The sequence below is a fragment of the Vicugna pacos genome, chromosome 16 (assembly GCF_048564905.1).
Source record: "Vicugna pacos chromosome 16, VicPac4, whole genome shotgun sequence".
NCBI lineage: Eukaryota > Metazoa > Chordata > Mammalia > Artiodactyla > Camelidae > Vicugna > Vicugna pacos.
This window is the reverse complement of record NC_133002.1, coordinates 9461262-9483778: the sequence shown is the minus strand read 5'-3', so window position 1 is coordinate 9483778 and position 22517 is coordinate 9461262. Positions and strand designations below refer to the sequence as shown.

At 46.6% G+C, this 22517-nt stretch overlaps 1 protein-coding gene across 3 annotated transcripts; it reads right to left on the bottom strand.

Moving 5' to 3' along the window:
* Positions 1-1268: 1268 nt before the first annotated feature.
* On the bottom strand, positions 1269-18888 carry ZFP3 (ZFP3 zinc finger protein). Of its 3 annotated transcripts, none has more exons than XR_012060262.1 (4): positions 18650-18888; positions 5377-5465; positions 2114-2356; positions 1269-2003 (listed from the first exon to the last, which is right to left on the bottom strand). XR_012060262.1 is itself a non-coding variant. In XM_006217582.4 (2 exons), exon 2 carries the CDS (start codon positions 11167-11169, stop codon positions 9658-9660), a length of 1512 nt encoding a protein of 503 aa, XP_006217644.1. In that variant the 5' UTR covers positions 11170-11177; positions 18650-18888; the 3' UTR covers positions 9240-9657. The 3 variants fall into 3 exon arrangements, 1 of the variants encoding a protein (XP_006217644.1); XR_012060263.1 differs by having other exon boundaries at positions 2114-2212; XM_006217582.4 differs by lacking the exons at positions 1269-2003; positions 2114-2356; positions 5377-5465 and adding an exon at positions 9240-11177.
* Positions 18889-22517: the final 3629 nt, after the last annotated feature.

Sequence of the window (22517 nt, the reverse complement as noted above, 5' to 3'; positions counted from 1 at the left end):
GTTTTTATTTTATCTTATCAGATTCATTCTTCCTTGCTTCGCTGGGTTATTTTTACTATGCTTTTAAAGTTCCTTAAGGTGAATTTTTAATTCTTTTCTGTTTTCATTAACAAGGAAGGTGACTAAAGCTCTACATGTTCAAGTATGGCTGTTGCTATGTTCTATAGATTTTACCATGAAGGGTTCTTTTTATTGCCTTCTGGACAGTTTGTAATTTGCCTTTTGATTTCCTTTTTTGATCCAATCCGGTTCTTTTGTTTCTTATTTTTCCTGGTTTGCTCAAGTTCTAGTGCGTTCTATTTTTTCCCTTGTTAATATGGACGCTCTACTGTACTTTTCCATTCTTATAATGGTTACCTTTCCTTCCCTAGAACTCATAATCAGCTGTATGTTCCTCTATTATTTTTGGAAAACAGCAGTAATTTCAAGGACATCAACAAGCCCTATTTCCCCTACCCTACAAACTGAAGCCTTAGATTTTTTTTCCCTCCTCCCTAGGAATTTTTTATTTACTGATGGCCATGGGCAGGTCAGCGGTTGAGAATATTTTCTCTTGGAGGGTAACTTCTTCCTCGGCTGTGACCCCTCCAATCAGGTCTGGGAATACATAACTGGGGAAGAGAACGTAGAATAGAAAATGCTGTGAAGAGGCCACGCCCAGGCTAGAATTTCCCTCCAGTTCCAGTCCACGTGGACTGTCCCGAACGTACAAGGGAACCGAGAAACGAGGCCCGCCAACCGTGCGGTCAAATAATCGGCTCACGCCGGCTCCACCTGTTCGAGGGCCGCCATTCCCAGAGGCCTCGGGGCGCGGCGGGCCCGCGGAGTCGCCGTGCACCGCGGCGCGCTTCTCGCCCGCCGGCCCGGTCCCGGCAGGGCGCCGGGCTCGTGCCCTCCGGGCCCCGGCGTGGGCTACACCGGCTGCGCCGTCTGGCGGGCAGCCAGTGCGCGGAGGCCGCCCGGACCGCGGGGAGGCAGCGGGGAGGCGCTCGCAGTGGCGCAGGCGCACAGCTGCCCTGGCCGGCGGGCTGGGAGCACGCGCTGCGCGAAAGTGGCCAGGTGGAAGCCCCGGGTCCTGCGAGCTGAGCCTTAGCGGCGGCCCCCCGGATGTCACTCCCTGGCCCGCGCTGCTGTGGCCGGTCCCGGAAGGCAGCGGCGGTTTCTGCAGTGAGCACAGCCCGCAGGCAGCCCGGCGAGGAGCCGAGACCAGAGCTGGGCGCGTTTGCGCGGAGAGGGGTCTGGATTCCCACGGTTCCCGCTGGCACGGGTTCCGTTACGTGTTGTGGAGGGCGGGGACTGGCCCGGTGCCCCTCTTCTCTTCTCCCGAGACCCCAGGAGGAGAAGTGAGGGTGCGGAATTGTAACCGCCTGGAGGACAGCCCTCTCCCCCGGCAGTCGGTGGGCACCTGCCCAGGGCCGGGCGCAGGAGTTCAGCTGGGGGCTGGCGCCGCTGGGGCATCACCCTGAGAGACAGGCTTCTTCGCTCCTCTTTCGCGCCTCCTTTTTCCTCGGTCAGCGGCCCCTGTTTGTGTGCCTTAAATGGCCTCTGGGTGCATCCCATCTCCTTCCCTTTAGATTTTCCTGACGCCGGATGGCTCATCCGAGATCAAGTCTTGACCATAGCAGCCCCGTAACAGGACCCTGCTACAGATTCTGGGCGTTTGAATAAGATTCCCTTAGAGGAAATTTAAATTTTTCTTTTGTTGTGGCCACTACAGAAATTTGAGAGAGTGAAGGGAAGAGGCTGCCCTTTCAATACCTCCAAGTCAATAACTGAAAACAGGCAAGTCACCTTGTAAAAGTTGCTCAGCTCTGAGCTCTGGAAACTTGAGTTTTGTTTCAAATTTGTTTCTTCCCATGGCTTCCCGAGACACTTTTTTTCCTACTGATTTTTCCTGCTATAGCATTTATCTAGTTGTATTATCTAATGTAGAAAACCCTTTACATATCTGTCCGCCGGCTTGCAAGTTTCTCGAAGGCAGTGACTCTTACTGGAATAGGAACCTGGGAATGGATGGAGAAGAAAGATTTAAAGGGTAGCGTACAGGGTTTCGCTCTTGGTATAAGCTGAGTGTGCATTTAAAGAAAAAAAAAAAAGGATAATTTCTACTTACGTTACAGGTTGCCCCAGAAAGACTCCTGCTGATACGGGCCTTCAATAGAGCCAATCCCGGCTAGGATGCTGTATACGAACAGCAGCTAAAACTCTGGCCCTTCAGGGTACACAAGATCAACAGAAGATAATGACAATGGAGCCAAAGGAAGAGGAGCAGGCTTGGGAGTGTGCTACCAGGCTAGGGGGAACCACTCTCCCAACCAAGAGATCTTCCACCAGCACTTCCAGAATACTTCAGAATCTAAAACACCAGTCAGGGAATAAGTTAATTAGAGAAGGAAAAAATATTTCATAAACAATTCTTATGTGCCTAATCATATGAAAACAGTCAGAAGAGAAAGAGAAGTCTGAATTGCTGTAGTGGATGCCCAGGTGTGGCCCCTCCCCCCGCCACCGCCACATTCCCGTTCACAGCATACAGGAGTGCCACCTGCTGTCCCTCCCCAGGAATTGCCCTAGGCTAAAGGGAGATGCCTCTCCCAAGTTTCTGTCCCATCCAGGAGCAGCCCACATCTCCTTGGAGTTGGGGGTTGGAGGAAAGGTGATGGGTTCAAAGACCTGGCCACATTCCTTGATGGGAGACATCCCTGAAAGGTCCTCCCATACTTCTCCCAGGTTGATAAAGTCTTCCATTGCAGCTGCATCACCATTTCACTTCACCCTCTGCCCATCTCATGGCTCCCTATCCTTCACAGGTGTTTCCAAGAACCTTCCCCAGCAGACTTCCTGCACACATTGCATCTCCGTGTTTCCCAGGGATCTCAACCTATGATAATTAGGCAGCATCAAATAAGCAGAGTAAAGAGATGTGAATTGGGGGGAACGTGAAAATTGTCTGGACTTTTAAGTCATTAATTCATAAAGAAGCCACAGATCCCTGCTTGTCCTGCTCTCTTGTCTATCATCCATCAATGCATCTCTTTATTTATATATCCATTCATCAAATTCTAAGTGCCTTACTGGGAAGAAGTTTACAGCCGAGGGGGAGGTAGAGAAACAAGTAAACGGAGTTGGGGTGTGGGTCCAACAGGAAGCTGCTGTGGGAGTGCACGAGAGAGAGGATGCAGCCCAGGCTCAGTGCTGTGGGTATGATGTGGAGGGTTGGCAAAGAAGAGGGGGAGAGAGGACAGCTGTAAGCTGGGGCTCAGGGAGGAGAGCTGCAAAGCAGGGAGCAGTGGAAGGGGCTGTGGTGGAGGGCTGGGCTCAGGGAGTCAGCCCAGGAGCCTGTTTTTCTTCCTCCAGGCACCTAAGATTAATGCAGCATTTCTCAATTTCACTAACAACCTTAAGAAGTAGGCTTTATAATACAATGTTACAGATGAAGAAAGAAACTAAAAGAGATTTAGTAATTTTCCCAAGGTCACATAACTTTCAAGCAGCAAAGCTAAGATGTAAACCTAAGTGTGATTTCAAACCCTGTGCACCCAGAGCTCAGGTTGTTTACTCAACAAAACTGCAAGGAAGAGAACATGGGGCTTTTTGCGTTTCCAACTTAAATTGGGGGCAGGGAGAGCCACATTCACTGTTCTGGTCAGCACTGCTGCCTAGACAGGTGGGTGCTTGACCTGAAACCAGACTTTCTCTGCTGCCCAGAGACCAATGCAAAATTAAATTATTTCTGGTTTGCAAAGTAATCCTGTCCTCCTAATTGCATGACGGAACAATGAAAAATGATGGTCTTTATTTCAAAAAGGAAAACAGCCTTGAAAGAGATCTGTCACCCACAAAATCAGCATAATCAAAATCAGATCATATTAATGAATCTGAATTCACAGATAGGACTTCTGCTTCTGGAAGCAACAGGGACTGGATTTACCATTTCCTCTTAAACAACTAAAAATCTAGACAAAATACATGAAACATAACTTGGACAACAGGAGGTACAGGATGGGGTGCCCTGAGAGAAGGGAAACAAGTGAGGTGAGTCCGCGGGTTGGCCCAGCTCCCTGCCTGGGGAGAGTTTGTAGGCTGCGGTAAAGGGAGGGGCAACCAAAGCAGAGCCAGCAGACTCCCTGAGTTGAAGGCACAGAACTGAAAATTCAGAGAGGTAAGGCTGAGCAGAGTCCCAGAGGGGAGAGAGTTGAACAGAAATCTGCAGGACGTCCCCCTCAATGCTTCAGCTGAGTACTGATCAGCACAGTTGTGTGAGGCAGCTACCTAAAACTAGGGAAAGAGCCTCCGGGAAGAAGCAGATAGAATTCCTGGGGCTCACACAGGTCTGGGAATTGTCCACATTCTAAAGAGCCAGGGTGGAGAAGCCTGGTAATACACAGGGCATCAGGCAGAGCACTCCAAAGGGTATTGCTTCCATGAAGGGCCAAATTAGCACTAGAACACTGCTCTGTCCCACCTGCGAACGCATACAATCAAAGCCTCGAAAAAAACCATAGTTTCCAAGGAACTTAACTGCGTCCCAGACCAAAGCCCAAAAAATATTTAAAGGAACTTTTTAAAAAGCACCCAACAACATAAAGTTTACAGGTACCCAATCAAAAATTAAAGGCGTGCAAAGAAATAGTAAAATATGACCCATAATGAGGAGAAAAATCAATAGAAACAGATCCAGGAATGGCACAGGTGATAATTATTAGGCAGACACTAAAAGCAGCTATTATACTCCATATATTCAAAAAAGTAAAGGAAAAAACATGAGCAGATAGAGACACAGAAGATATTAAAAAGACCCAAAGTGAATTCTACGGATGAAAAATAGTGTCTGAGATAACAAAATATACTGGATAGAAACCACCCCAAATGAAACAAAGAAATTAAAAAATACTTTAAAAAAAATAGATGAACAGAGCATCAATCAGTGAGCTGCCAGTAAACTGCATTTTAATAATTAGTTATTAGATAATTATCTTAATAGACCTGGTTGGATGTTCGAAAGAACCTGGGCCGCCGCGAGGACTCCATAAACATCTGCGACCGCGGAATGAATCCCACCGTGGGGTGAGAACCGTCCTCGCAGACAGCAAAGCACGGCCGGCCGACGCCCCAGGACAGGCCTTCGGGGTCGCCTGCGGGCCGCGGCGGGCCCAGAGGGCAGACAGCCCACCCCAGGACCTCTCAGGCCTCAGCCCCGACCGTCACTGGTCACCTGAAAAGAGGCACCTCCGGCCTCGACCAATCAACGCGCGACGCGCAGCCCCGCCCTCCGGCCCGCCCCGCCCGCCAGGTACAGCACCGACCAGGGTCGCCCCGCTCCCGAGAGCGGGCCCAGCGGACAGGGCTCGGCGCCCGGCTCCGTGCGGCTCCTACCTCTTGGTCCCGGAGGCAGTGGCGGCTGAGCGCACTGGATGGCTTCTCGGAGGTTTGGCAAAGTTGGCTCCACCGATGAAAACACTTGCCTGCAAAGCGTGGTACAAGTAAGTAGAACGTCCGCCTTCTGGCCCGCGGCGCTGCAGGAGAGATGGGAGTCGCAGCCCAGTCCCCGTGCGAAGCCCCGGGGATGGAGACAAGGACGTGGCAGGGACGGCCAGTGGGTGGAAACGGGTAAGCTCGGGTCCTGGGGTTCGTGGAGAGGACTGCACTTGCCCCGTCTTCTGGCTCTCCCAGCTCTCACCCTGCCTGTGCCTTCCCTTCCGTGCATCCACCCCAGCTCTCAGGGAGGACGTGGACTCCCTGCTCAGGAAGTACCGAAGCCTTCTCTCCTACTCCCTACTCCACAGTGCTGACCACTACTAGATCGTTCAAGTTTTCAACCAGCTTCTCAGTGCTTAGCCTCCGCTCCTCGCACAGGTCACATCGCATGGTAGGTGTTCAGCAAGTGGTTGATGAACGGGCAGGGACTGGCGTTATTGAGGTTCCCTTCCTCAGGTTATCACCAGAATCAACCCTGCCCCGCGCCCCGCTGGATTTTTCTAGGCCTCCAGCTCCGGTTCATTTTCGGGGGTTCACCCAGGTGGGCCATCTTGCTATAGCTTCATCCCCAAAGCTAAGGGATGTGATGAGGGAGAGGTCACTGTGGCTTACTCAGTAATCTGTATTACGGGTAAAAGTTTGATTTCAGGAATGTGTAAAGGACTACAGGGGTCCAATGATGGGTTTCAGATGGTCCATGAATTCCCTGAATTTGCACAAAGTTTTCTAGGAAGAGCTTTTCTGAGTCTCAAAGATAATCCCAGACCCAAAAACCTTAAGAACCTGCCTTAGACCAGGAGTCACTTAGAACATGTTAACCATCATCATCATCGTCATCATCATCTTAGACAATGACAATAAACACCAGCCCAGAAATCTCAGTAACAAGATGATTTTTTTAAATGGACCATCGAGATGATCCATAATAGCTTACATTAAGTTGTTAACATGAAAAACTGTATCTATCTAAACAAAGTAGGTGACACTTGCCCTGTTATGAAAGATAAAGGATCTCACCAAGCAAAGTAGATCAAGGGCTGAGTGAACAGCTTATGCAAAACTGGAAGCTAACACAGCACACGTTGAGGGATTAAGGTAAGGCAGGAAACTGGCATAAAAAATCATACTGAGACCAAAATGAAACAATGTCCTTTGGAATAACAGACCTTAGAAATACATCAAATCAGTAAAATTGTGAAGAAAGGCTTTATTTACCTAAAGAGTTAGTATACCAGTAAAACTGTTGAATTAGAGAAGGATGAAAATGTATGTGGATGTAGCTGCAAAAATTCTGAAGGGTTATTTCTGGGCATTTTGGTGGGTCTTTGAGATTGTGAATTCTGGTATTTTTAATGGGTCTAAAATGAAGAAAATTCACGTCTTTTCTTTCCTTGGTAGAACTCTAATTGCACTGAATTATGACTGCCAGTCATAATTATGGTCAGATTTTGGCTCCCAAGTAAACTGGAGAGGGAAAACAAGCAAGAGAGAAATCTTCCTGAGACAGCTGGGTGAGAGGTGGATAAGGGCGCAGAATGAACTTACAGGATATGTGTAAACTGTATATAACAAGGTGGAAATTATTTCATTCACCAAAATTTCTCTTGGGAAAGCATGAAGATATGTTGGAAGATTTTTCTTAGAATGAGGTATGAGACCTCCCTCCCGGGAGAATATGCTCAGGCACAACAAAAGTTGGTCATTAAACTGCCTTCTAAAGTTCCCATGAATTGATTACCTGATGGGCCTTTTCTTTTGCTGAGAGTGTGTTTAAGAAGGTAATGGAGCTGGGGGTTGGGGTGGGCAACTGGGTATCTGGCAAGAAAAATGAGCTGAGGTGACTGGCCCTGAGGGGAGGACCAAGAGAAAAATCTTTGGTGGCAGTTTAGCCAAGAAGGGACTACTGAGAAAAAAATGTCTCATAGGATATAACCCTCCCCCAGCTCCTACACAAGAGCTTCTTCAGTAATGATATGTCTGTGTGTGGGAATCCTTTGTGGGGAGCTTACAGAGGTGCCGAGTTCTATACCAAGGGCTGAAGGTGCAAGTAAAATATTCAGACACAGGAATCAGAAGGTAAGAGGACAGGTGAGAAAGGTATGTTCGGGTATAATCAATTTGAGCTTGAGCACTGAATAAAGCAATGAGAGCACCCTGCACTTGGAATCACCCTATGGAAAGGGGTATAAAGAACTTCTCTTGCTAAAGTCTGACTACTAGAGGCAGAGGTACCTGGAAGGAGTGGAAACTGTGTGATTAACTGTATTTGTACAGCCGTTTTCTCAAGCCAAGGGCATGAATCTGGGGGGACACATATTGGGGTACAGAATAAACCTACTTGGTGGGTTTTGGCTGTGACCAATCATGTTTCCAAAAACATGACTTAAATCCATTATATTCAAATCCATGTAGTAATTAATAATGAACAGAAAATGTGCAAAGGACTTTGAATAAGGCAGTAATGCATCCATCTGCAGCACAGCCCAGGGCTGGAGTCTTGGCTCTGGCACTTACCAGCTGTGTGATCATGGGTAAGTTACTTGACATCTCCCATGCCCCTCATCTTTTAAACTGGGGTAGGAATACCCACATCATCGATGGTTGTGCAACACCGTAAATTAACAAAAAAGCATTCAACTGAACACTTAAAACAGGTGAATTTTATAGTATGTAAACTATACTTCAATAAAGCTAATTTTTTTAAAAAAGGGATAAAAAGAGTACCCACATCATAGGGGGACCATGAAAATAAACATGTAAACTGGCACGTGCCTGGCGAAGTAAAAATTCAATAAATACTAGTGATTAGTATTAGTGTAATAAACAGATTAAAAATAGCACACTGAAGATATATAGTTAGATTTTTTTTACAAATAAGAATCTAGGTATTATTGGGCTGGTTGAAACTTGAGATCATTTAGTTCAACTCCCCTAATTTTACAGATGAGAAAATTAGGGACCAGCAGGTGAAGTGCCTTATTCAAGATTTGGTTCTAAGACCACACCCCAAGCCTGCTGGATCCCCACTAGTGCAATTCCTACTACCCACTGCCTCAGAAACACTGACATGTGAAGAACTGAGGATGTGTTTCCTTGAAGAAGAAAAAACACATAGGAGAACACAGGGAACTCATATAGAGACACTGAAGAAAGAGAATTCCAAAGCCAAGCGCACACTGCAAAGAGGCTGTCACATCCTGACCTATCAGCCAGGGTTCCCAGCAGTGGGGCCCAGGTCACAAGAGCTTAAGTGCTTTGGCGAGGCAGGGCCCTGGTCAGTCAGGTGGACTGGCTCATTCCTGTGGCCAGATCCCTGGTGACAATGAAGCCGCACAGTCCTCTCTGCTACTTTCTGACACAGGCTCTGTCAGCAGCAGCAGGAGCTGGGGCCAAAAGTGAATGCAGCAGAGTCCTTGGGAGCAGTCAGCCTGAGCAGCCCTGAAGTGGGGAGTGCTGCTTCTGTCCATGCTCAGTAGCCTGGCCTCACTTGTTTCTCCCCTGGCCTTGCTAATCAGCCCCTCTGGATTCTGAGGATCTTCTCCTACGATCCTGTCCATTCCCTGTCAATTTCCTCCATCATGGCACCCTCTTCAGATGACTGAGGAAGCCTAGCGGGAGATGTGAGATGACCCAAGCTTCTTGCTTCTTCATCAATGCTGCCACCTTCTAAAAGAACTTGACAGCATGTTTGGAAGATTTCGAAGCTAATAAAAGCTTACTGAATTATCCCAATGCTAAACAGTGGACATGAGAGAGGTGTGTCTTCAGGCCATGACTTTAACATTTCGGGGGATAATATTCAAGGAGTCAACTCATTCTAAGAGGTGGTGGAATCACATTCCTCCATTTTTCCTGAATGGTAACAATTTGGGCTAGATGGCTGGTATGGACCCCTCACATTTTGTGATCCACTAGGGGAGGAGGGAGGAAGGGAGGGGAAAAGGGACAGAGGAGAATTAAGGCCTGAAACAGCTTTTATGATTTAACTCAGTACATTGAAACTTCTCAATGAATAGTTCATAGCAGTGCCTCATCCTTTTTGACCAACTGTTTAAATGAAAATCAGCAGAAGAACAGCAGAGGTTCTGTCCATTCACTTGATCTGAGAACTTGGGGTGCAGATTAAGAACAGGAAGTCTGACTTCAGCTTTCCCGCAGAAAGCTCTCATGGCTTGCAGATCATTCCATACAGTGAACACTTTGATGTCGGAGGAGGTGAGAGCTCCGACTGAAGGTCTTCTGACACTCTTGGCACTCGTAAGGCTTCTCTCCAGTGTGAATCCTTTGATGGATGATAAGTTGGGAATGCTGGCTGAAGGTCTTCTCACACTCACTACATTCATAAGGTTTCTCTCCAACATGAATTTTCTGGTGGAGAAGCAGCTCAGAGTTATCCCAAAAGGTTCTGGCACATTCATTACACTGATGAGGTTTCTCTCCAGTGTGAATTCTCTGGTGGACAATAAGGTGAGAGGTCCGCCTAAAAGCCTTTCCACACTCGAAGCACTCATAGGGTTTCTCTCCAGTGTGAATTCTCTCGTGTCTAAGAAGTTCTGAGTTTCCCCTAAAGGCCTTCCCACATTCCTTACAAACGTAGGGCTTCTCACCAGTATGAATTCTAATATGTCTAATAATCTCTGAGTTTTGGCCAAAAGTTTTCCCACATTCATTACATTCGTACGGCTTGTCTCCTGTATGAATTCTTTGATGCCGGATGAGCTCAGAACTCTGACCAAAGCCTTTCCCACATTCATTACACAGATAGGGCTTTTCTCCAGTATGAATTTTCTGGTGTCTAATAAGGCCTGAGCTATGCTTGAAGGCTTTGCCACACTCGTTGCATTCATGATACCTTTCCTCAGTATGAATTCTCTGATGCTGAATCAGCTGTGAGCTCACCCTAAAGGTCTTCCCACATTCATTACATTCATATGGTTTCTCCCCAGTGTGGATTCTCTGATGAAGAATAAGGGCTGAATTCTGACTGAAGGCTTTACCACATTCTTCACATTTATAAGGTCTCTCTCCAGTGTGAATTCTATGGTGGTGGATGAGATGTGAACTCTGAATGAAGGCCTTTCCACATTCATTACAGGCAAAGGGCTTCTCTCCAGCGTGAATTCTTAGGTGCCTTCGAAGGCTTGAGTTAGTTCCGAATGTTTTTCCACACTCTTTGCACTCAAAGGGTTTCTCTCCGCTGTGAACTCTCATATGCTGAATAAGATGTGAATTCTGATTAAAGGCTTTCCCACATTCTTTACAAGTATGAGGCTTCTCTCCCACAGAACCTCTATGTGTTTTGTTAAGTCCTAAACTCTCTGCGAAGTCCTGGCCAGAAGCAGCGAACATGCCCAGCGCCTCTGCTGCAGCCTCCCCACGATGCGCCGGCAGGTTCAGGCTGGGCCTGCAGACTCTCCTGCTCTCACTACTCTCCTGGTCTTTCTCATGTGTGGGTGATTTCTTAAAGATTATCAGCCCTGATGCAAAGTCTCTCTCCTCAGGAGACGTCGGCTCCAATATCTCTTCTGCGGACTCTCTGGAACACCCCTCCAACGTGTCTTCTTCACCTGCTGCTCCAAACTCATGACCCTGGTAAACCACCTTTGGAAGTTTGTCTAATATGGCCCCATGGGGCTCAGAGTCTTCAGAAATTTCTTCCTTGGGAATTACCTCCTTGTTCTCAGTCCCCATCTCACAATCTGAAATGAGAGAGGGTAAGTACGTGAAGTGGCTACAGCGTAGCTAAGTGAAGCCAATGCTAGGGAGTATGGATGGGGCTAGATATGGTTCTGACAGCACTCAAGCACACTCTCAGGATGAGGTGAGGTTACAGGACACTGATGAAGAGAAGGAGGAGATTTAGGATTACGGTGGACGTGCTAAACAAACAGCAGACACTGACCCACAAGAGTAAGAGAAATTATCAGAGGAAGGGATTTAAGGAGAGAAATAGGAAATGGATGGTAAGGAGATGCTGATAAAAAGTTCCATAATATTTTTTTAATGGAGGTACTGGGGATTGAACCCAGGACTTTCATGCTAAGCACGTGCTCTACCACTTGAGCTATACCCTCCCCCTAAAAGTTCCATAATATTAACACTGAGTTGGGCAAAGCCTGAAATTGGTAAGAAAAACATTTAAAGGAAATGGTAGCCATTTTAATAAATGGTATATGGAAAAGGTTGGGAGAAGGGGCAAAAAGGACTAATATAATTTGGGGGTTTATAGAGGAAGTGACCAGAAGTGAGTAGCAGGAAGAACCATCTTTGGCCCAGTCCTGTGCTCAGCAGCTCTACAGAATGGGGGATTGTGTATGTTGTAGGGGTTACCCATTCAAAAGGTTAATGTGACTTAGCTACAACAGGCACAGAAGTAACTACTCTTACTTCCCTTTTATTTGGGTGAAGTAAGGTTCTAGTTTAATTGTATCAATACCTAATTTTCCCTACTAATTTGAAATGCCTTTTACCATAGTCTAAAATTCCAAATATAGCTGGGCCGATTCCAGACTCTATTCAGTTCTGATCTGTCTATTCCCTCTGTAATATCAAACTGTTCAACCTATAATAGTTTCAGATTTTTCATTATGTTAAAGTTCTCTCTCATTAGCTTGTTTTTCAAACATTTTTCCTGTCTATTCTCATATTTTTCCAAATAAACTTTAATAAAATTTTGTAAAATTTCCAAACTTAACCTGATGTTTTTACATCCATCAAGTTTCTGTATGTCTTCTCTTTTAGTAAGTTTTTCTTATATTTTCTAACTGGTTATCATTTATATATGTATATACAGCAATGCTGTTGATTTTTACATACTAATATTATAATTGGTCTCTTTATATAATTTTCTTAGCACTTTTATAAATCATAAAACCTATTCTTTTTAAAAACTTATAAAAGGCTGTGGCAAAGATTTTTAGTTGTCTACCCAAATTTCCATTCTTCCCCGCCTTATCAGAAACAGAATAATGAATTTATTTTTATAGCAATGAGCCTACCTAAAGAAATATCCTCAGCCTTCTTTACAACTACATTTGGCCAAGTAACCAACTTCTAGCCAATGAGACAGTCATATGCAAATGAAAGCACAAGGGACTTCTGGGAAATCTCCTTAAGGGTGAGGGGGTACATTTCTTTGCCCTCTTCTTCCATGCTGTGCCCAGGGCATGAGGGGACAGATGGGGTGCCATCTTGGACCATGAGTACACCGACATAGCCTACGACACGACCATAGCCAGAAGGAACCTGGGTCCCTGATGACTCTGTGGAGCTGCTGTACCAGCACTGAAATGCCTGCCTCTGGAATTCTTCTATCTAAGAAAGAAATAAGTTTTTTCCTTGCTTAAGCCATTATGGTTTTTTAATTTATAAAGCCAAACTTGCTCCTAATTGGTACAATGGCCCTAGGTATTTAGCTGTCCCCTCACAGAAGTAAGGTCCAAATGCTGGGGAAGTGAGCCTCACTTCTGTTCAGGGAGTAAGCAACCGAGAGCTAACACTGAAGAGGCCCTGTGTCTAGGGCAGTGCACCTGTGGCGCCACAGCAAACCTGAGGACACAATCCTCCTATTGGTAAGTGTTCATTGCAGAAGGTAATGCTCAAAGTGGAGCGGGAGGCTATGGGACTTCATCCTCATAATGCAGAGTCATGGGATGGTTTTTAAGCCAAAGAATGACACAGTTTATGGTCAGATTAGCATTTCAGGTGGATGCACGCTAGTCACCACATAGTGGTTGTAGCAGAAAGCAGCAGACTGGGACATAAGGAGACCAGTTAAAAGGCTGAAGCAGTCATCAAGGCAAGGGGTGATGAGATCTAACTAGGGTAACAGCAGTAGTGGGAATGAAGCGGAAACAGACTAGAGAAATGTCTAAGAGGACAAATTCTGTACGACTTGGTGTGTGATTGGATATAGATGTAAAGGAAGGCATAATGAGATGGACAGTGGTACCACCGAGGTCAGAGATACTGAGGAGCAGCTAGTTTAGGAGGAAGATGATAGATGAGCTCTGCTTTAGACAAGATGAGTTTCAAGATATCCATACAGAAGTATCAAGGAATAAGTCCAAATGTGTTGGTCTAAAGCTCAGAGCAGTCAGGACTGGAGATGGAGACAGTAATGAGTAATGTGAGAACTGTCAGCTACTGCAAACAGAAACCTAGAAAGCCAGAGGCCACACTGAAGCGTTAACTTCCATGTTCCCTCCAGATCTTTCAACCTTTCTCTACCTTCGCTCTGCCCCAGGAGGGGAACCTACACAGCACACATCAACAGGCCCTCTGGCTTCCAGTAGTGTTCAACCACTGGGGAGCCCCAGTAGGAGGTAGGGAGGAGAGTAAGGTCAGGGTATTTACCCTCCTGGTTCCTTCCTATGAGGTGGCCTTGGGCTCATGGTGTCCCTCAGTTGAAGTTCATTACACCTCTCAAGGAGTCTATCCTACCCAACTGTCTCTATGGGATCTGGGCCCTCTCCTACCTCTTGTCTCTTCTGGCCTGGGGTGGTGACTACTCCACTATTGCCAGCCCCAGGTTCCTCAATCCCCGCCCACACCTACATCATTTATAATTAACATCTTTGCAAATAAACCCTACTCAAATTATCCTACTTTGAGTGAAGTACCCGTTTCCTGTTAGGACCCTAATGATAAATGGGTAGGTGAAGCCTGCCAAGAAGAGAAAGAATGGTTAGTGAAGTAGGCAGAGAACCAGACACAGCGTCACAGAAGTCACCAGGGCAATGCAGAGGGAATTACAAAGCATCACGTGCAGTTGAGAGATCCAGTAGGGTAAGAACTGGAGAACATCCACCGGGACAGTTAGTCACAGGTGACATGTGAGAACAGAGTCTGTGGAATGACAGAAGCAGAAGCCAGGTGGCGGTGGACTGATTAATACATGTGCTGCTCCTTTCAGAAAATCTGGATGAAAGGAGAGAACCAAGATGGGCAGTAGCGCAAAAGGTCAAAGAAAGGTCAAAGAGGGATCTTCTCTGATGGAAGAAATCTCAACATGTTTACATTAGAAAGGATGGTGTCAGTGAGAGACAGGTTAAGAGGGAAGAAAAGATGAGATTACTGAAGAAATGAAGACCCTGAGAGGCAGGAGAGACTGGGGTCAAGTTGTGAGGAAAGGGGAAGGTGGTGATTTTGAGGTGCCTTTTGTACTGCCCTTTTGCTCTGCCCAGCCTCCAGTCACCCCCAGGATGGTAGTTACTACCACCCGCCTAGCCTGAGGCCTCTCTAGTCACTCACCAGTGCAACCCTCGTAAGTCCCCTCCCCTGACACCTGGAGGGATCCTGATCTCCTGCTGGAATCTTGAAGCCTTGGAAGCTCTTTGTGCTACACCTGAAAATCACCGGGGAATCTTCTTCAACTTTCCCCCACTCAGAGCCTTCTCTAATTTTCCCATGGAGGAAGTGCAGGTACCCAAAACCTGGATTTCTCCTTTTTGTTCAATTTTTGAAAATTGTAGATGTGTACCTATATAACTGTAAGGATCCACTGTAGAGAATTTAGCTATCTTCTTCATCCAGGGTACCGTTTGGGTTAGGAAGCACTGTTTTAAACAAATTTCTCTCTAATGCTCATCCAAGAACAAGTTCCACAAGGTGGTATTTCAGTCCTAATCTACTTCTGACCCCCTCTCTAGCCTTTCCTCTCCACCTTTATCTCTCCTTTAGTTACTTCTTTTCCATCATCCATCTCCTGACAAAGTCAGCATTCATAGAACCTATATCTGGAAAATCACTTGTCCACAGTAAAACAAGATGCAAGATATAAAAGTTATCTATGTATCTATCCCCAACTTTAAGACCTGGTTCAAAATTCAAATCCACAAAGTCTTCCCCAACTAAAACTGGCCTCCTGTGAGTATTCTCTTTCTGTTGTTGTTGTGGGGAGGTAATTAGTATTTTGGTTTTTTTTTAACAGGGGTACTGGGGATTGAACCCAGGACCTCATGCATGCCAAGCACGTGCTCTACCACTGAGCTGTACCCCTACCCCCACTGATTATTCTTTCACTTTGCATTCTGCCAGTGACATAATACTAATGTCATTTGTTAAATATTGTTTTATAGATACTTTCTCATATACAAATGAAAGCCACCCTCTGTATTTTCCCAGAGGCACAGCCACACATTAGATTTTGTCCTCATATGGAAACACCCCACTACTCACAGCCCAAATTCAAATTTCCAAACATAATTTCATATATGTATGTTTCTCACTTCTCCACTTTTCTAACCTGAAATTACTTGCTTCTGGAGAGAGAAAAGACGGAGGTGCCACCTGGGGAGGAGGCTGACCTCAGTCTGGGGGATGACAAGCATCTACTGGGTCTCCATGGTTCAGAATAAGATCTTCACACAAAAAATCGATGGGGGAGGGGTAAATCAGGAGTTTGGGATTAACAGATAAACACTACTATACATAAAATAGATAAATAACAGGAACCTACTATATAGCACAGGGAACTATATTTAATATCTGGGGAATAACCTATAGTGGAAAAGAGTCTGAAAAAGAATAGATAGATCCATGTAACTGAATCATTTTCCTGTATACCTGAAACTAACACAACATTGTAAATCAACTATACTTCAGTTTAAAAAATCAAATTAAAAAAAGAAAAAAACAGTTTAGGGAAAAAAACCAGAATAGGGTCTTCAACTCCGCACACCTTGTTTTTTGTTTTTTGGTTTTTTTTTAATGCAGCCCAGGAGAGCAGGCTCAGAAAGCCTCATTCACAAAATACTGATGCATAAATCAAACACCCACCTATTAATTAACCATGAGAAATAAAACTTTTTAAAGTACCACACTGCCTACATAAGAAGCCACATAAAACCCTAAAAATTGTTTCATAGGTTTGCACAGCAGGAATTTTTTTTTTAATGATTGCTTGTTAAATAAAGATTCTTGGCCCAAAACTAGGTTAGATGCAGAAAAACTAGAAAACTTCTAAAACTACTCATCTCCATGTCCGCCCTCAGACCTCTCCAGGGGTACGCCAAGGGAAGTGTATTTTTAACAAGTGCCCCAGGTAATCCTGATGCCCCACCAGCTTTAGACTATCTGAATGGCTGGAGCTATCCCACTCTCAATATGGTGCATCCACCTCTACCCAAGTTCTGGTCCACCAAGCAGATCCACACATGTGTGAGGCAGCAGGATTGCAGATACGCTGCCAGTTCTTGCTCTGACTTCTTTTTTCCTATCCCTCATCTTGACCGCCCCACCCCTACCCTCAAACTTCTGTGAGTAGATACTGAATATATAGCAATATTTGGAGCTATTCAAATTTATGATGAAAAAATGACGAAACATTTGGATATCAACTTACAAACATGCAAGAAGATACACAAAGCTTTTCAAATTATTTTATGGGGTATATGAGCAAAAGAGTTTACAGCAGCCTTGCTCTCTGTGCCAGAGATCTGACCTCACCCAAGAGCTCCAGGGGTGAACCCCAGTCACATTAATACCATCCCCCTTGCAAGTGACTGCTCAGAACAGGAGGGACTGGTTCATGAGTGGACAAATGCCTACATCTGGGTCAATGATATCTTGAGGACGTTTGCTGGGAGCTTCTGGGAATAGCTTCCTGCCATCCTGAGAGAACCACAGGAAGAGACTCGTATGTACTGCTGCCCAGAACTGCTGCTGGATGAAGGCAGGAGCGCTAAGAAAATTGAAGGGAAATGGAGCCAGGGACACTAGATTAAGTCAGACCTGAAACTGCTTTACTTCTTGATTTCCAATTACGAGAGCTTATACACTTGTATTTTTTAAGCCAGCTTGAGTTGTACTCTGTTACTTACAGGCAAAAGCATCTTAACTTATATAAATACTTTTCCTTAATTCTTGAAAAGCCAGATGGTACCAAAGAGTATCCAATACAAGGATCTCCTCCTCCCCAAAGTCTTCACTAAGACCTGCAGGAAGGAAGTTCTCTCTTGGTCCTCTGGGCCAGCATTTCATGGACCTCTTTCTTTGTACTATAGCTTTCATGCTGCTTCCTGTGTATTGCTCTCCAACACCTACAGAATAAAATTTCTTAACAGGACTCATCCACCCTCCCTGTCTCCCTTCCTATCTCCTGTCCCATGCTCTCCAATGATTGCCGCAAGCTGCAGTCATGCTCAGGGTCCTGCAGTTCAAACACTTCTTATTCTTTAAAGCTTCTTTGCCTTTGAGAACAGGTTATTCTCACTTCCTGGAATACTACTGCCCACCTTGTGCACTTAACAATCATCTGTAAGACTCAGCTCACAGGCAGGCCCCTCCGTTTTCTTCCCTGCCCCTGCCCCTGCGGCTCCTTCGTCTTGTAGCAGTTTCCTCATTGTACTGTTAGTCTATCTTCATCTCTGCTTTCTTCTTTAGACCACGTGCAAGGATGACATTCTATTTATCTTAGTATTCTCGGTGCCTAGCACATTTCGGGTGCCTGGTAAATATTTGTTAAATGAATTTGTGTACGAGTCTTATCGACATAAGGAATCTGTGATACCCTTGAGGACAAACTGGATATTTCATTCATTTTTGTATCTGAAGAACCTAGAACGCTGTCTGGCACACAGCCAATGTCAATAACCCTGTAAAAATAAGTTCCTTCTCCCAATCTGGATGACATTTCATTTAAAGCACTGTTACCTTCCTTTCCTCTGTCCTTCCCCTGGTTCCCCAAATCAGGAAGGCTCTATTAACTTTGCGCTCAAACCGGACTCCTTTCTATAACATACCCTCCTAAAGCCAATAGCCCATCTGCCAGCCCTGGGCACAATCTGCCAGGAGGCCTGAAGTTTTTGACACTGCCCGCCATTTCGTCCCCGCAGGTTACTTGGGGATGGCATGTCTGAGAAAACCACAGCTCCCATCGGCCCCCAAGTCAGGACCGAGGAAGGGGTGTCCCTGCTGCTCCCGCGGCTGACAGGCACGGAACCAGAGCGGGGACCGGCCCTGGCCGTGTCCAGTCCCCACGCCCTCCGTGTGCAGGTGGGGAAATGGAGGCCTGGGGCGGGGGGACCATAAAATCCAAGGTCACACAGCGCACCGGGCTCAGGCACGGGCCTGAACAGGGGGTTTCCGCGGGGCTCACGGCAGGGGGAGGTGGGGAGGGGTCGGGAGCCCAGTGCCCTCCGCCCCACGCCGGGACGGAATGAGGTCTCACCGCAGGCAGCCACGGCCCCACGCAGGCTCCGCTCGGGCTCCCCGCGCTGCTCCGCCCGCTCGCGCAGAACCCGCAGCTGTTGTCTTGGTTTCACGGGCGACGGGCACCGGCCACTTCCGGTACCCGGGCGGCACTCCAGCCAATCAGCGCGCGCCGCACTCCGGGAGGAACAGGTGGTCGGCAAGCCTGCGCCCCCTCACGTTTTCCAGCCTTGCTTTGCCCAGGGTACTGCCCGCTCCCGAGCCCCACCTCGCCGCTGCCTGCCACACCAGCTCCCTGGAGTGGCCCTGTGCGCCGGGCGATGCCCGCTTCAGCTCCACGGTCACTGACGAGCTAGGTCCTCCGAGTGTCCTAGAACGGCTCCAAGGATGCACTTCCTCCCTGGGACCGGCCGCTCTGCCCGCTGCTGTAGCTCCACAAGTATTCATCTGGGCTTGAGAAACTGGGAGTTGGCTTCACTTTCTCGCCGGACAGTGATCGCGCGATCCCCTTAACCCCCTCCCTCCACCACCACCTACATCATTTATCCCGTCACTGCCTTCCCTGGGCTCCGTGAGTCTGGTGAACACAGGCCCCTAGATCCTAGGAACAGGCCAGTCGTCTGCTAGGGGTGAAGGGAGACCTCCTCTTGAGGTCAGGAAAGGCTTCCCGGAGGGAGTGATGTTTGGGCTGACATCCGAAGGTTAAGCGGGAATTGCCCAGGGAGGGAGAGAGCGGCTCAGGCAATGGAAACTGCACTCTACCCTAGCCTCCTTATTTCTTGAACTTGACCCTTCTCATCTCAGAACCTTTGTACTTATCCTTGCTTCCTCTGCCTTTCGTGTGCACCCAAGCTTCTTGTTATTCAGGTCTCGGTTCAAGGTCACAACGTTGGAGAGGCCTGCCATCCTATCTAATGTTGCCTCAAACTATGCCACCCCTCTCAAGTATCAGTTACAGGGAAGGGCTGTGAATGGCCTTGTTTAGATCTGGTGCTCACCCCTGGACCAATCATTGTATTCAGGGGAAAGGGATAGTAGGATTAGCCAAATCTGGGTCACCTGTCTTCCCCAGTTGTGGGGGCAGGCTTCTGTGTTTGCCGCACCATAATCCTGTGGAATAGGGAAGGGAGTGACTATTACCAGAAAGTACATATATATGTATATCTCCAGTACACAGTCTACTTGTGGGAAAAAGCTTTTGCTTGAGTTTTTGGGATTAGGCTGTAGACTATAGGGTTCATCACTTTGGCCATTCTCACACCAATTTCCTTAACTCCTTTGCCCTACTGTCTGCAATTGCCTGGGAAGTTTGTTAACCCTGGATCAGTTGCAATGTCCATTTCCCTTGCCCAGGCTGCTGACAGCTAGTGGGGAAAATCATACCTTTTGGAGAAGAGCCCCCAAATAAATGTATGGTCTCCACTTCCCAGAGGTCTTTCACTGCTGCCCAGAAATCATCTTCTGTTTCCCTAATCAGCTTGTCTACCCTTTCCATGATTGCTCTTGCAAACTTCTTGACTCTGCTCAAATCTTTGTCCAAGCTATTATCCACCTCCACGATCACAATCATTGCTAACTGCATTCATCCCAAGGAAAGATGTCCATACTACACAAGTACCCTACCTCAGACCAAGAACAGAAGGCATTGGTTCTGCTGACTTTTATCCAGCACATCTACATTAATGGTCATCTCTCTCAAGAACCTAGATCAGTGATTCTCAATCTTGGCTGCACATTGGAATCATCTGAGGATCTTTAAAAATATTGATGTCTGGTGCCACCCACATAGAGTCTGTTGAAAATGATCTGAGATATGATCTGGGCTTTTTTTTTTTTTTCCTTTCCAAGCAATTCTAACATGCAGCCCACATGGTTGATAACCAATAGCCTAGGTCCGTGATTGGAAAAGTGTGCTGTCTGTTGTAAATTATATTTCAAAAATTTTAACTTAAAAATTAAAAAATAATTGTAAATCAACTATACATCAATAAAAATATTTTTTATTTTAAATTAATTTTAAATAAAAGAAAAGCGTGGTGTCTGAATCAGCATCACCAACATCATCTAGGATGATGGTTAGAAATGCAAATTTTCAGACATCACCCACAGATCTCCTGAGTCAGAAACTCTGAGGGTAGGGCTCAGCAATCTGTGTTTTAAAAGATTCAGGAGTTCTGATGCACACTATAGTTTGGGTATCACTGGCCCAGACATGAACAGTGCTTCATTTGATCAGCCCTTATAGGTGGCTTAGACAAGAAAAGGACCAGTTGTATGCTGAATACCCGGCTCCCCCGCCCTCCATCTGCTTCATCACACTAGCCAATTTAGGGGTCATCTGGAGCCATGGGGATCTACCAAGAAAAGGAGACCAAGACAAATGGTCCACAGATACCATTCTCACTCCCAGTGTGTATGGGGATGTGTATGATGGGCAGGGGCTGATGTTTCATGTCTCCTAACAGGTTCAGGAATTCATGGAATCGACTTTTTTAGGTGAGTCTGAGCAGTTTCGCTCCTCTTGAAAAAAATGGCAGGTAGGAATTCACCGTCTTGAATTCACACAGAGACAGGTGAATAGTAAACAAAAGACATATTGCTCTCGTTCACCCCAGTCCCTTCCCATCTATCTGCGGAAGACGTGGGAAGGAGGGCCACCCGCACTGGCGCCAATCCTTTCTTATACTTCAAAACCATGCCATCTCTCAGATTTGCTTACAACTCTGATTTGGACCTAGTGCTGATCATAATTATATTTTCAATCATCTATGGACCACATTCCAAGCTATTACCCAACTAATAGTAAGGGCACTCCATGTCCCCTCAGACTTAAGTAGCAATGTAAGTGTAAATCATTGTTTGGATTCTGGAAGAAATGACCAAAACACCCACCTTGCAAGCTTTCACTTCTTTCAAAACCCCTACGCCCTCAGGTGAATAACCCTGGGCCAGGGCATAACCTATGTTAAGGCTCAATTAAGTCTTCAGTGTCTCCCTCACACCCCCAGCTATGAGATGCAAGGAACCAAAACAAAATGGCGACCTCTGCCTGTGGCATTAACAATTACACCACGGAGCCCAGAGAACCAAGTCTGAGCCTGACCCAGCAAGATCATGTCATCACTATGCCAGGAGAGCAGAGCCTTCTTGAGCAAGTTCTAAACCTAAGAGGTGCCTTCAGGGTCCTGTAAGGTCCGCATCTCTCTTGGGTGAAACCACAGCCCCTTTCACATGGGATAAAATGCAGCAACACCTGGAAACCTCAATCTCCCAGCAACTGCTCCATGGTTTGGTGCCAGGTGGAGAGGCAGAGAAGAGAAGGTTGCCCTGGCAGAGGGGTGAGTGCTGGCCTTTGAGGAAGGAGAGCACGAGGCGATGGGAGGGGGTGCACTGGAAACACACAACAGCGGAATGTACAAGGCTGCAAGTGATCAGAGGACAAAGCAGAAAAGAGCTGTACCCCAGGGTATGAGGCTCCTCCCCAGGGCTCTGGAGTCTTGTCAAGGTCAGCAAAATAAGAACCTACCTGCTCCCAGGGCTAAGACACCACTAGGCCCCAAGAGTGCCCCTGCCCACGGAGCCCCAGATCTGCCTTAGAGCCTTGTCCCCATCACTACACTCCAGGCAACTGCTACTAATTAGCCTGAATTCCCACAGGAGTAGAAATTATTTGCTATCCAGGCCAAGGCAGTCCTACGTGAATATTTCTGAGGCTCTTTTTTGAGATAATAACACTGGAGGACAATCAAGTCCAAGTGTCTCCCACCATCACAGGGACATAAAAGTTCCCAGTGTGAACAGAGAACCTGGAATGTGGGCAGGACGGCTCCTATTTTCATGGTGTCATTTTCCCAGCTCAAGATATGACCCATAAAAATCACGGATGA

Coding starts and splice junctions, on each gene's coding strand:
- ZFP3 (XM_006217582.4), bottom strand. CDS start 11,169: ATGGGGACTGAGAACAAGGAGGTAATTCCCAAGGAAGAAATTTCTGAA.